This window comes from Myxocyprinus asiaticus, chromosome 36 (assembly GCF_019703515.2).
Source record: "Myxocyprinus asiaticus isolate MX2 ecotype Aquarium Trade chromosome 36, UBuf_Myxa_2, whole genome shotgun sequence".
NCBI lineage: Eukaryota > Metazoa > Chordata > Actinopteri > Cypriniformes > Catostomidae > Myxocyprinus > Myxocyprinus asiaticus.
This window is the reverse complement of record NC_059379.1, coordinates 29,718,885-29,733,769: the sequence shown is the minus strand read 5'-3', so window position 1 is coordinate 29,733,769 and position 14,885 is coordinate 29,718,885. Positions and strand designations below refer to the sequence as shown.

Here is a 14,885-nt window from a genome sequence, read left to right as displayed (position 1 = left end):
ATCCAAGACAAGCACAGGCTGAAATGACGCATAGAGGACCAGAACCTGACAGACGACTATGAACAGGGCATAAGTTCTTATGGTGCCTGCCATCTTTCGCAGTGATAGTTGAATTTTGTCTATGTCAGAGTTTTGTCCATTCATTTGATGAATGATGAAGAGGTGCTTGGTTAGATTGCACTCTGTTTTCTCCTGCAGGTTTTTGACAACAACCACATAAGAGGCTTTTGCTCTGAATAAACCTTTAATCGCATTATCTGCGGTGCATCAGTAAGATGATCATAGACAAAAATCAATAACTGAAAGTATTGCAGAGGGTATAAGAATCTCTGAAAACACAGCTGCATCATGACATTTAGTTATTTAAATATGTATATAAATAGAAGCTTGCTTTATACTTAGGCACACAAAATTATATCTTTTTTTTTTTTTTTTTTTTTTTTTTGGAAGCAGAAAGTAATATAGGAGACAAAATGGTTATTAAATAAATTATTATACTCCTCTACAATTTTTGGCCCTTGTTCCATAATAAACTGTTTTTGAGACATTTTTTTAAAGCAATATTTAAAGCAATATAACATTGTAAATAGTCCACTGAAAATCTGAAAATTCTTGATTATGCATTTTTACAGATTTTCTTATGGATTATATGCCTCTTTCCCCTGTTTTTGGCACAGCATAGGAGTACAGCAAGAGAAAAATAAGGTCAAGCTTATGAAATGAATGTCTGGGTCCAGGCTATAGACATAATTCCACAGGTCAACAGGTGACCCTTCAGTGAACACTGAGACTGCAATGACTTTTGTACACTGAAGATTTCTTAAATTAAATTCAACAACACTTTTAAGTCCCATTACATTAAACTGCAACATACTGTACATTTATTACCCAAGAGAATTAGTTCAATACCAGTAAATGGAATTTAGTTTTATAAACATCAATGCATTAAAATATTTAAGAGGATCAACTGAACAATTAATCTTGCAGCAAAAATGTGCAATATTTACAGACCGAACTGCCATTCCTTTCAAACTTGTTTATACATTTTCTTATTTCATACCTTTCTGGTTTTTACCTAAATAAATCAAAGCATTAGTAAAATATTTCTAAGCATTAGAATTTAGAGGCCTTCGCTACTTTTACAGGATGAAATTATGTAACTCCCCACTCACTCAACTCCTCTAACTGGTGCTACACTGTTAATCTTGCTTTATCTTTTAATGCTCTGTGTCTTATGCAATTCTGTCTGCTGATTTCATGTGGCCAATCAGTGTTTGGGAATCTAATTTTAAGACACCTGGAGTGTTGTCTACTTTATCTGATGTAAGGAATGGAAGGAAATTGTTAGAGCTGGAGGTAGACAGAGGATAAGGAGAGCCAAATCAGGCTATTGTGCTGTTACAGGTTAGCATTATTATCTGACCCTGAATTGTTTTCAATCTGGCATGGCTATTTTTTGTTGTAAAAGTAAATTATGTAATAGCACTAAAACTTCTTTCTCACTTCGCTTCTCAAAATTCACCTGTCAGAGTCATGCAAGGATTAAGTGTGTGCATTAATAAATTGAAGTCTGTATAGTACAATGGATTCGATTTTTTTTTATTGTTCTGACAATTATTCATCTTATTAATTTAGATATTTTCCAATGTTACAAACATCCCTTGCCAAACACTGCAAAACTATTTTTAACCAATATAGATTAGGTTCTGAAACCTTCGAATTGCCTTAACCGGCTGAAAAGTTCCTCCAGTAGAGAGTGATCACTGCACACCACAATGAGTTTACCTAATGTCTTTAATGTAATTTGAGCCCAAAAACTGAAATTACTTGTAGTTGTTGATACATAATTCCTTGGAATTGCTTATATATATATATATATATATATATATATATATATATATATATGATAGATATATATAGATATATATAGATATATAGATATATAGATATATACTGTATATGTCATGTTTATATGTTTTGTACTTGTTTTCATGACTTTTATTTTCAAGTTTAGTTCCTGTTCCTGTCATGTCATGTGATTTCCTGTTCCTTCATGTGATCTTGCCATGTGTTTCCCCTGTTCATGTGTCTTGTTTTCATTGGTTCATTGTTTGATTACTTTGTTATTAGTCTTGTCTTTTCATTGGTTTAAGTTCATTTAGTCCTGTTATCTTGTTTATAGTTTAGTCTTGTGATTGGTTGTCTTGTTTACTTGTTAACCATGTCCTTGTATTTAAGCCCTCATGTTTGCCATTGTCTGGTGTCAGGTATTTTGAATGTAACTTTGTTGTGTTGAGCCAAGTCATGTTCATGTTTTATGTCAAGTCTAGCCATGTCAAGTTTATGTCAAGTCTAATTTTAGTTAAAGTCATGTTCATGTTTAGTTCACATTTGTAGTCAGGGTTTTGGGATTCCACGTTTGAAAAATAAACTGCACTTGGGTTCGTCACTTCATCGTCATCGTCTTCATCATGGTCTTTGCCAGCTTTGTTACAGTGTGTGTGTGTGTGTGTGTGTGTGTGTGTGTGTGTGTGTGTGTATATAGAGAGAATGTTTTGTTAAAGCTAAAACAAATTACAATAAAAGTGATAAAATTATTTATTTATTTTTTTTATTAGGGGTTTTCACAATTTTTGATGCCAAATACCCACATAATGTTCATCTTCTTAAAATATAAAGGCAGCTTTATATTTTCATCTATCAAGCGCCTATAATGGGCACGTGCGCATCAGAACTGGACCATGGAGCAATGGAAGCAGGTGGCCTTGTCTGATGAATCACGTTTTCTTCTAGATCATGTGGACGGCCGTATGCGTCATTTACCTGGGGAAGAGATGGCAGCAGGATGCACCATGCGAAGAAGGCAGGCCGGCAGAGGCAGTGTGATGCTCTGGGCAATGTTCTGCTGGGAAACCTTCGGTCCTGGCATTCATGTGAATGTTACTTTGACACGTACCACCTACCTAAAAATTGGTGCAGACCACATACACCCCTTCATGGCAATGGTATTCCCTGATGACAGTGGCCTCTTTCAGCAGGCTAATGTGCCCTACCACACTGCAAAAAATGTTCAGGAATGGTTTGAGGAACATGACAAAGAGTTCAAGGTGTTGACTTGGTCTCCAAATTCCCCAGATCTCACTCCGACTGACCATCTATGGGATGTGCTATTTAAAAAAATAAAAATAATAAAATAAACAACAAAGCCATTTTTTGTATGCAGGGCAAGTACAGAAGAGAAGAAAAAGGAAAATTTTAAGGTATACTGTAGTTTAGGCCTTTATTCTCAATTAAAATAATCGTAAATGAAACAAAAAAACACAATACTAATCAAGTTATGGCAGCTGATTTTAACCTCTACAGTGAAACTTACGTTTGTTAAATATCATTATCTTGTTTAATATTATAACTTTGACAAATGGGAATGATAAATGTAAGGCTTAGGTAACAAAAATAGTTTATACAGATCTGTAACCATCTAAACACTACCTACATCCGTTCTCTGCCACTTTCATCTCCTTATAGAGGTGTGGCACCATGATGACACCCTTCTCTTGGTACATGACGGTAAGCGGGTCCAGCTTGGCTGGGACGCAGCATGCCAAGTTTGCCTTTTTCGGATTGCTCAGATTAACTAGAGTTTGGATGATGGCGTGTTTGGAGGGGATTACGTCATCTGTCAGCGGAAAATAGCACACCCCTTTGCACTCATAAGCATCATACTCGGGTGGGGCCACAATCCATTCATCCCATCCGATGTCTTTGAAGTTCACCTTCAGTGAAGTTCTCAGACAGTAATTATTCTTTGCTCTCCTCTTTCTCTTCGAGTGCTGCTCCACAAGAACATTACTGCCCAATAATACCCCCTCTTTCTCATGAAGAAGCATCTCCTTTGCTTCTTTCATCGACTCTCCCTTTCTATTCCCAAGGTCATCCGAAAAAACAATTACAACAGCTGAGGTGTTGTCTTCTAAACCCAGGCTTATGTCAAGCCATCCGTCCTTAAGAGATTCACTGTCTTGGTCTAGCTCTACCTGGAGCTCACCTGCCCAATGTCCACATTCGTGCCAGCTCCTGATGGTCCTAGTCACATCCAAGGCCACCCATGTGTTTTTGGCCTCAGTTACATTTCTCCCATCCAGAAGGTGTAAAATGTGTGTGTCCTCTCCATAATGTACATCATAGACATTAATGGAAGTGAAGAGGTCATTGCTAGTGGTTTTACCTCTTTCCAAGAGAGGGAACAGCCTTAGCTGTACTAATGTAAGCTCTTCGTGATTTGGGATGGAAACGTTGAATAGCAGTCTGTGTTTTGTTTTGTTTTGTTAGAATGTCGAAAAGAGTATGTCACATCTGTAGAGGACATAAAAAAAGAACATTTTGAAATAGTTGTAACACTAATCTTCTCTTTAAAGGTTTAGTTTACAAAAAAAAAAAAAAAAAAATCCTGCTGCCTTTTTTACATCCTCATTTCATTCTTCCAAACCTGTATGACTTTCTATCTTCTCAAAAGGAGATTTTGTGGGGATTTATTTATTTATTTCCTCAAAAATGTGAATGGTCACAGAAATGTTTATTTTAATCATGGCAAACATTTCTGACTGTGGAACAGCACAAATCATATTGCAGAAATCATCTACAGTATATAAGCAATAATGTCATGTCATTAGAGATGTAGCTATCTACCTCTGCGATTGTAAGCTTTCTTTGTGTACTTACCCTGTATGACGAAGCTCCGAATTACATCAGAACGAGGGATGGAAGTCTTATCAGAAGCATATTTATTGTAGAGCTCTATCATGAACTGTGGAGTCTGAACGTTTCTGTGATCTTGAGGCGCACCTGATAAATTCAGCTTCCTCAAAAAATCTTCCTTCACAAACCCCAAAAAGCTCTCCAACTTAGAATCCACAGTGTCTTCTTCCTCAAGTTATTGCTCCTCGGCCTGAATGAACTTTGTTTTCCAGCCGAGAGATTTCGCCTAATGATTTCCCCTCACAAAGCCCAAACGAGGCAGCAAAACTGATGCACACCAGAAGGACCAGATTTTTTAAACCTTGCATCTTTGTTTAGTTGATGAAAAGGTTAGGTGACTTTCTGCTTTAAGTTTTACATCTGATTTTCTTTTGTAGAAGATTCTTTGAAATTGGGGTTCCTCAAGTGAACCTAAAGTTCTCTCCCATGCTCCACACAAAGCAGCACACACTTTGGAAACCGAAATAATAGCACAGCTATTCTTATCTTTGACACTTGTCTTAGTTTATGCTTTGTTATCTTGAGGAAGCTTGCATTTAATGAGGATTCTATAAACACTTTGGGAACAGATATTGCGAACTAATGAGTGAGATTTTGACAAACCCTTCTGTATTCATAGGGTCACATTTCATGCTGTTGTCACAAAAGCAGCACTATCATTGCAAATATGCTTGTGTATATACAAGATCATGATTGAGCTAATCAGCCTCAGCTGTTGACCACCCGCCAATGAAATTAAAATGCTGGAATCTGTTGTAATCTAGTTGTGTAAGACTTTAATGAGTTAGAGGAAGTTGGCCTTTGCCCTGTTATTGCAAAAATTCCTAATTTCTAATACAACTCATTAGGTCTTTAGGTGTGTCTCACACACACACACACACACACACACACACACAAAATCCTCCAGGATTTCGCAGAAAATTTTGTTTTTAAACAGTGGTTGAAAAAATCTTTTGCATAAAAAAGTAATAAACATAAGTAATACAGTTTGAAAAAAAATAAACAATAATAATAATTACAAATGAAATATAATAGTCTAACTATTAAATACAAAACTCTCCTTTGATAAAGTTTCACAAATCTTTGACAAAACCACTGACATAACATGTTCTCTAGCTATGACTTATCAATTTCTCTGTTCAAAGGTACTGGGGCTTCACAAGGTTAAAAAAAAAAAAAAAAAAAAAAAAAAAATCCTTGAATGAATATTTGAATACTAAGGCCATAAAAGTCACCTCGCACTAGATGGCAGCAGTATGCTGAAAGTTCCTCACATTGCCTGTCTCCTCACAAAGGACCAAAACTTGTCTTCTTAGTTTAAATTTTACACGCAAGATTCTGCAGTGCACCATTGCACTCGTAAGTTCTAAAGCAAGTTGAACTTTAGCTAACAAACGAATGACCCTCTATGCAGGCACATAACAAGGATTTAAATACAGAAACCTATTTAAATCATTACGTTCTTTTCAATGTATTCATTTAAAAAGAAAACTGTTTGGCTTACTATCTGTTACAATAACGATTATATACAATTCATTTAAAGAAAAAAAAAATGGAAGTAGGATAGAATGTTTGTGTGCAAATATCCTATATCATAACTGTTTTGAGGTGTTGAGGTCTTATTTGCAGATATTAAAAAGTTCATTATTTGTTGAACGGAAAGATTCAACAGTTCCCCATATCCTTGGGCTGGGTTCATTTGTGTTGATGTCTATTTATGTATGTACTTATTAGCTTATAGACAGGCACAGGTCTCCACAGACATGCTGGGGAAGACCTTCAGTACAATGTTCCTGCTTGTGTCAAGGAAAAGCACAGCCAGAGGGCTCATCTTGTCAGGAACGCAGCATGGCTCTGGAACTCCAGGGACAATTCCCACGGCTCTCACTATACTCTGGATGGTTGCATGATTTGAAGGATGAACAACCTGTATGGCATTGAGAGAATTAGAGGTTAGAGACATGGGCGTCGCTAGAGGTGGGCTACCAGGGCTTAAGACCCCTTTGTTTTCAGTAAAGCCCTAAATCATCTTTTAAGGATGTCAAAAGTACCAGTGCTTGGGTATAATATACATATATACAGTATGCTCTTTAAAAAAAAAAAAGAAAAAAAATTATTGAGTTGGTCCAACCAGATGCAGCGAGGTAAGTACCATGTATTTAGATATATAGCCCTAAAGAAATAGTAATATCTACAGATGTGCTTGAAGAATTTACAAACATAAAGTACCGAGCCAGGACATTTTATAGAGACACGATGCTATAAACCTCGCAAACTTTGGGAAATCAACAGTAGATACTATTTTTTCACATAAGCACCCATTTTAGCCTATTTACAGCCTTCTATCTTCTAAACTAAATAACATTTTAAAGTACATAGAGGTAAAAGCACGCAACTTCTGGGGCTCTATTTTTGTGACCATGTTAGGCTCAGGCAACGACCATGCGCTACGTCTTCTCATTTTCATGAGAGCGCTAATTCTAAGCACAATTTTCATGCCAGTGCAAAGCACAAGTGGCCGTGGGTGGGAGTGTTTGCGCTATCTGAGAGTGTATTATATGTAATTGAAATGGCGCATAGAGCAATTTCCTATTTTCCTGAGAAATAGGTCATTGCGCTAATACGTTTCAGAACCACGTCTGTTTCCTCGGTGGCCATGAAGTGCAAAACAAAACAAATCTAAAAACACAACAGCAAATCCAAAGAAAAATAACAAATCGGAAACACAACAACAAATAATAAAACACAACGGCAAATCCGATAACAAAAGAGCAAATCAGGAAATACAATAGCAATCTGGAAACAAAACAATGGGTTAGAAAACACAACAAATCAGAAAACACAACGGCAATTCAGTCGAATTGGAAAGGGTCGGTGACATAGCTTCTCACCTGATTGGCTGTGTGAATGAGACCTAGTCCTTTCTTCAGGATTGGTTCACTGATTATATCAAAATCCATGCCAAAAGATCACTGACTGAAAAACTAAATCATTTGGAGTGTTTTCTCTCTCGGGAAAACAGTAACAGGAACCATTATAACACACAGAGAGTAAAAACAGCGAGTAGAAAAAGTTAGTTTTAGGTACGATGTTCATCTATGCTCTCATGGTTCATCTAGTGCGCAAGTGACCGTCTTAAAATTTACAAACTGTGCTTAAACGTTGGTGGCATCCAAGCGTTCATTCAATTTGCATGTTCTACCTTAAAAAACACTGTTGTTTTTAAAACAAAATTATAAATGTTCTGGTTGCTGCCAATGGATAGATTTTCGAAGTATAGCCATTAAATATGGATACAGTATTCAATTATTTTACACCACTAAAATTAATCAAGATGTAATTTTTACACTACAAAGGTTGTAGCAGGCTGCCAGTGATGTTAATGACTAACATTGTTTTTATTATTTTTATATTTTATTATTAAAAAAATAATAATTGAATACTGTATAATTCCACATCCTGGGAAAATCTCACCTAGTAAGTCAGCATATCTAATAGCAAACTTCTACAACCTTTACAATATGAAAATACTATCTTGGTAAAATTTCAGAAATGTTTTTTCGAAAATAATTGAACACTACTCATGCTGGCTTCAAATATATAAAGTGAGCCATCACGCCGGCAGTTTATTGCAACCTTTAGAATGTGAAAATGCTTTTTTAATAACAGTGTTTGTTACGTTACAATATGCAAGTCAATTGAATGAACGCTTGGACACCAGCGTTTTAGCGCAGTTTGTGGAAGTTTAAACGGTCCCTTACACACTGTAGACGAACATCGTACCTAAAACTTTTCCCGCTCGCTGTTTTTGCTCTCTGTGTTATAAAGTGTCCCATTACTGTTTTACTGAGTGACAAACCACTCACAATTTTCAGTAATTGAGCATTTGGAATTAATTTTGAAATAATCGCGCAAGTGGGCAGAGAACCAGTGCTGAAGAAAGGACTAGGTCTCATTCATACAGCCAATCAGGTGAGAAGCTATGGAACCTACCTTTTCCATTTCGACTGAATTGCTGTTTTGTTTTCTGAATTGCTGTTGTGTTTTCTAACTTGTTGTTTTTTTTCTGGATTTGGTGTTGTATTTTGTGATTTGCTCCTTTGTTTTCGAATTTGCCGTTGTGTTTTATGATTTGTTGATGTGTTTCTGAATTGTCATTTTGTCTTTGGATTTGCCGTTGTGTTTTTAGATTTGTTGTTTTGTTTTGCACTTCATGGCCACCGTAGTTTTCAGTGCAAAGTCTAAACTCAGTTCCTGCGTTTGTAACTTTCAAGAGGTCATGGTTTATTTTTCTATTATTATTATTATTATTATTATTATTATTATCATGTTTATATTTACAATTGCATTTAATATCTAATTTGTATTGGTATTTATTTTGTCCACCTGTTGTCGTAGTGATTTTTAAGTAATTGCAAAATGGGCTTGTGGAAGAAGTTGGAGAGGGTTAAATGTTTACATTTAGGGAGAAGGTAAATAAGATTTTTTTTAACTGTTATTTTAATATTTTTTTCATTTAGTTTCAAATGTAATTAGAATTTAAAAATATTTTTGGTTTAATTTTTTTCATGTTTCGGTAAATGAATTTAAATTTTAAAGCAAAATTGACTGGTAGACGTGAAGTGCATGCAAGGGGAAAAAAAAACACACAAAAAAAAAAAACATCCCTCGTTCCACAGCCAAACCTGGAAGGTGATCAGTAGATCAATTAAAATAAATAATACTTACATTCTCTATAATTTAAAGGAGCGTACATCCAAATCCTGTTCTAGAAATATGCCTGACTTTCAACTTGTACACAGTTAATGCACAAAAGAACGCAAGTCCATATTTCTATTTTTCTAATTAATTGCACACAGTCCCTTTACACTACCAACTTTTAATGTGCTGTCTTTGTTTATATCGCTGGTGCTTGAGGGAATGGACTATACAGTAGGAGGCAGAAGCTGCAATATCCAGAGGAGAACCTCAGAATTAAATTGCACTTGACCCAGCCCATTAGCGCTTTGCGCACACAATTTCACCAAACCCATTTGTGACTAGACTTAGCACATGCTTGCACAAGAATAGCAAAACTTCAAGGTTTTGTCCAATGACTTTGTGCATATGATATATCGCATAGCGTTAGAGAGAGTACTGCATTATTATTTAGATAATGGTTAAATGTTGTTTTTTGGGACAATAATGTCAAACATATCAACTATTGGAGAACTATATCAAATACACTTCTGGCTTATGTTCAACTAGAAAATTTGCACCAACAATTAGAAATTCATGTGTTGCCATCTGCTAATTAAATGTACCCTACATTCACCATTCTGCAAATAAGGATGCCTTATTTAAATAGAGTATCTAATGGACAGGAATACATAGGATCCTATTTGAGTGTTTTTGGAAATAGCCAAATCAGTTTAAAATCAAGCAGGAATACAGCAAATTGGATTTTCAAAAGCACAACTCTGCCTGCTTCTCTGAAATTCCCATTGTTCAGTGGTTCCATACATCAGAGCGTGTTGCAGCAAATGTTAAAATGTTTTCAATTTTTGGCTTCATGACGAAGCGCCACTTTCGTGAACCCTTGCGATTATCCTCTACATTCTTGCAACGTAGAGAATCGCTATTAAAATCAATGGATCAATGCAGCGTAAACTCTGTAGATGCCCTAATCTGAAGGGTTCTAACTCATAAATGGCAATGGTTTAATTGTATGTTAAGTGTGAATATGTTAGTGGTTGAACTAAGCCCATTCCCTGACCTTTGGAATTGGGAATCCACAGGTTCCAGCACAGTAGTATGCATCAAATGCTTTTGGAGCTAATATCCATTCACTCCAGCCGATGTCAGCAAAGTCCACCCTCAGGTAACGTCGCGTACACATTCGTGGCTCACTCCACTGCTTGCGTCTAGCTTTTTTCATGGTCTTCTCATCGAAGCTGAGCTCCTGGGACACTCTCAACCTCTCATGATTCTCCAAACCTTTTGGCAAGAGTTTGGGCTTTTTCACAAAAAAGGTGTTGTCCCATAACTCCTTGTTCTTAAGATCGTTGTAGTGGACATCAGGTAAGTAGTTATTCTGCAAGTGAACCACTTCCCTTCTGATTCTAGAACTTAAGGAAGCTGAGGGAGGCTTGGTCCCTTTCTCCTCACCCACAGGAGATGGACTGTATCTTTGCAGGCTCGTCGTAACACTGTTTGGTTCTTTTATGACAATGTCGTTTGTGTAAACAAGAATAAATGGCAAGCTGTGAGGAGGCAAGTGATCCTGGTGTCTCTGGTGCCTGTCCCCAAAGTCAAACTCAACAGTAATCGAGAGCTCACCCTGAGCTTGGGCATGTTTGATAACTAATGATACATCAGTAATCTGCCATTGCCCCTTTCTGTTAGAGGACATTGTGATGTTGCACAGCTGAGAAGTGATGGCAGCATTTGGTGATGTGCCCTTAATAATGAGGTGTGCCAAGGTAAGTGGCTGCAGGTGCTGAATGCGACATGAGGCTCCCCGGGAACGTCTGCAGTGCCATGGTCGTTGACGGGATTGCTGGTCAAGAAAGTGTAGCGTTGAAGTCAAGATCACTTCCGAATTAGGGATAGAGGTCAGGTTGAAGTGAAACAAAACCCTATGGTGGGAGAGCTCTGAAATTAAATGTTTGGAAAGAAAACAGTCTTAGAATAAACAAGTTATTGTTGCTATTCAAGCTAGTTTGGGTTTTATATTCCTCTCAATATAAAACTTAATGGATTAATTAGTGAAAATGTTGAATGCATGTGAATAACCAGTAAAGTTTCCAGACAACATCCTCATAAACAACTCATTTTTCAAATTCTAGATTTAATATCCAACCACATTCTATGATTTACGAGGAAGTTTAATAAAAAGATAAACACTGCTCCTGAATCATTCTCTGACCATATGGTAGTGTTTAGTGAGCGGCTCTCTAGGTTTCTAGATTTTTTTTCGGTTTCAACTAATACCCTGTGTGTTTTAATAGTGCACCTCCAGTGGAAACTTAGCAGCTCAGAAAATAAGGGTACTAAAACTGAAATAATGGAAAAATCGTTGTCTTACAGTTGTTGAATCATGCATTCACTTACAGCCTATATAGAACTGATATGTTATATTTAAGTGCATATTGCACTATGGATTTTGACCATTCACAAGATGGAGAACAGGAATCATTGTCATCTCCTCAAGAGATAAACTACAAATAACTAATTAGCTATCTAATTTCACCAATAGTGTTCAATCAAATGTATGTAGTCATTAAAACACAGATGTCAAAAAAGCATAATTGTGAAAATGATAGGGTAGACAGAATACAGTTGTAACGGAGTAACGATGCGAATACCGTGAATATTTCACTTCTAATGCAAGTTTGAACTTCCATTTTCAGTATACATATTCACATTAGCATCCTCTCTCTGTATGGACAATTTGAAGAACATATTCCACATTGATGAGAAATGATTAGAGAACATCAGTTTTGCAGTGTTTTTATTTTTCATATTCTTACTCATCTTCATTGTGAATAAATCATTATTTCTAAATCATCAACGGAAACTTTGCTTGTTATAATTATTGATTTGTCTACCTTCAATTAATGTATTTTGGGGCATCTTAGGATATAAGGTCATGGAGAAAATCAAGTAAAAAACATGTAAGGTGATCAGAGGAGGACGGATAAAACACTGTTACAACTTTACTTGCTACATAAGAAACATGGTTGCCAATGCTCCTTCTAGAGTTTTGTTAGCTTTTATTCAGCCAGAAAGCTTAGATAAGTAAGCAAAACAAATGAATGAATGAAGATTTTTTTTTTTTTTTTGCACATACGTGAATGTCACAAGGTGCCAGGGTGAGGAAAACTAAGAGAGTATTTCCAGCTGATGTGCAAGAAATGTATGTAAGCATCCGAAATATTTGAAAACAGTCACAGAGTATAAAATGTGTCAGCAGGCCTATATTTCACTTAAGTTAAGCATAATGCCTTATTTATCACATTTCAACTGTCCCAGGGTAGTGTTGCAACTGTAGGCTACCTGGTATGGGGACAGTTGTAACAAAAGCACTCCTTGCCTTCAAACACTAATTGTTGAAAATAGGAACAATGTATACAGTTATTTATTATTTTGTTATCTCATGTGAAAAAAAAAAAAAATGGCATGTTTACTCTGCTCTGTATTTGTGCAGTACAGTAAAAATCAAGTGTTATGATTGTATCCGGTCTACCCTAAAGAGTGTGTAATGATGTTATAATTATAAGTAGCCTAAACATGAATCAGTATATCACGTACGTGCATCAGGAGCCGTTCACACAGAATGCGTACTTGTGCTAAAAAAAGCTAGACGCAGCGCCACTAATTAAGCAGAACGCAGGTGTCGCGAGACGCGTTTTTAAAAGTTGACAATCTTAACTTGACACAGTGTCTAAAAAAACGCGGTGATTATACTCAAGACGTTGAAAAAATGGTGCGCAAAGGTCAAAAAATAGCCGCCTGCGCGTTGTTTACATAGAAAAACTATTGGAAAAACAGCACGGACTGACGCAAAACGGCGAACGGTTGAACGGCCCCTTGGCTACTGTTATTTAAACTCCGTTTTTCAGCACAGTTTTCAACAATTTTTTCAACAAGTCTATAGGTGGTTAATTTCACTCACCTGGAACGGCTCTGAAGCTTCGGACAGTATTCACGTTCTGTTGTTGATGATGATGCTTGGAGTATTTTTCATAAACTCTGTACATATTAATGGTCATCATGTCCCGTTCAGGGTTGTGAAATGACGGTTCTGTGGCGGGTGCATCTCCGTTCAGCTCTGAGGAGTTCACTAAGTGGAGCTTTACGATATTAAGGCAGAGAAAGATTTGTGTCACGACACAAATGTTTGACATATTCGCAATGCTGACTTCAGAATCCCTTTAAACGTAAAAACGTTTATGAATGTGAGACCAAATAGAAGATAACTGATAGATGAAAGCTCGGGTCCGTCTGAGAAGGACCGACACTGAAAGGGGTCTACTAGAGTGCAGAGTCCCTTATGCGTAATGTTGGTGGAGAATTACTTGAAGCTCATACACTTGTTTCTTCTTACGGCTAAACCAAGACAGCTGATGACGCACCCGGCAGCCAGCCAACGAGAGGCTGCACTGAGTTAAAGCATCATCCATAAACGATGCACAATGCATTCAGGTCTAAGAATTCTCTGTGGTTTCAGTGCTGCATGGTGGAAATATTATAGCTTATAATATACAGTATGTGCACCTCCTGTCCTGTGACCCAGCAAACAGATTTTTATTTTCCTTTTTCTCCTCAACATTCATTCGTTCATATTTTATTGTATGTTCTCCATAGATGACATCAGGACTCAAATATTAAAGGTGCAGTATGTAATAAATTTACTGTACTAAAGCATAAAATGATCATAATATGTTATCAGAGATTTAGGAAACATGCTAAAGTTGAAATACTGCCTTCTCCGAAAACAATTCTACAGCCAGTATATCCTGCTTTGACATGTCCGTTCTGGGCCTGAATTTCTGTTTGTGTTTTGGCCAGTGTGATCCCGCCCACTGCCCATTTCCCAATAGTATTTCGTCACCGCCGGGTTGCCAGATTTGAAACAAGTTAGCGCGAAAATACAGCGCACTGCAGCCATGGAGGCCAGCAAAACACCTAGCTAACACTGACAGAGTTATAAAAAAAAAAAAATGCAAACGTATACATTAGCTGATCAACTTACAGTGTAAGGCTCCTCGCTTGCCATTTTCAGTTTGCTCGTTCCTGTTGCGTGTCCTTCACCTGTCAACCCGCGTGAGCTTCGAGTCTTGGGGGGCAGGACAACTCTCTCCAATATTTTGAATTTGGACTGCAGTACCCATTTTAAACACTTGATGTCAATGTTACATATTGCTCCTTTACAGTTTCTCTCAATGGATTTGGCACATTTACTGAAAACAAACTTAATTGTCAAAACTCTAAGTACAATCCTCACATCACGTGGTACATTCAGCACATCACTCTATGACCTGCAAAAGGTGAATACTCGGAAGAATTAACTCATGTTTCAAATGTAAATAAATCCATCAATGAATACATCATTGTCATCAAAACAAAAGGTTCCTTTATCACTGCTT

The 14,885-nt window shown here is 36.8% G+C and overlaps 1 protein-coding gene and 1 pseudogene across 1 annotated transcript; both read right to left on the bottom strand.

Annotated features, from left to right (window-relative positions):
- Window positions 1–3,346: 3,346 nt before the first annotated feature.
- LOC127427247 (growth/differentiation factor 2-like) lies at window positions 3,347–5,063 on the bottom strand (annotated as a pseudogene).
- A 466-nt stretch (window positions 5,064–5,529) lies between these two features.
- Window positions 5,530–13,747, bottom strand: gdf10b (growth differentiation factor 10b). Its single transcript, XM_051674609.1, has 3 exons — window positions 13,412–13,747; window positions 10,511–11,388; window positions 5,530–6,682 (listed from the first exon to the last, which is right to left on the bottom strand). The coding sequence occupies exons 1-3, from the start codon at window positions 13,641–13,643 to the stop codon at window positions 6,491–6,493; spliced, it is 1,302 nt and encodes a 433-aa protein (XP_051530569.1). The 5' UTR covers window positions 13,644–13,747; the 3' UTR covers window positions 5,530–6,490.
- Window positions 13,748–14,885: the final 1,138 nt, after the last annotated feature.

Bases quoted from the DNA above. Each gene is read 5' to 3' on its own strand.
- gdf10b (XM_051674609.1), bottom strand. From the start codon at position 13,643: ATGTCAAACATTTGTGTCGTGACACAAATCTTTCTCTGCCTTAATATC. The intron at 11,389-13,411 runs GTGAGTGAAATT...ATTTAATTTCAG, and splicing joins AAGCTTCAGAGCCGTTCCAG to AGCTCTCCCACCATAGGGTT. The intron at 6,683-10,510 runs GTCAGGGAATGG...AATGCCATACAG, and splicing joins GTGGATTCCCAATTCCAAAG to GTTGTTCATCCTTCAAATCA.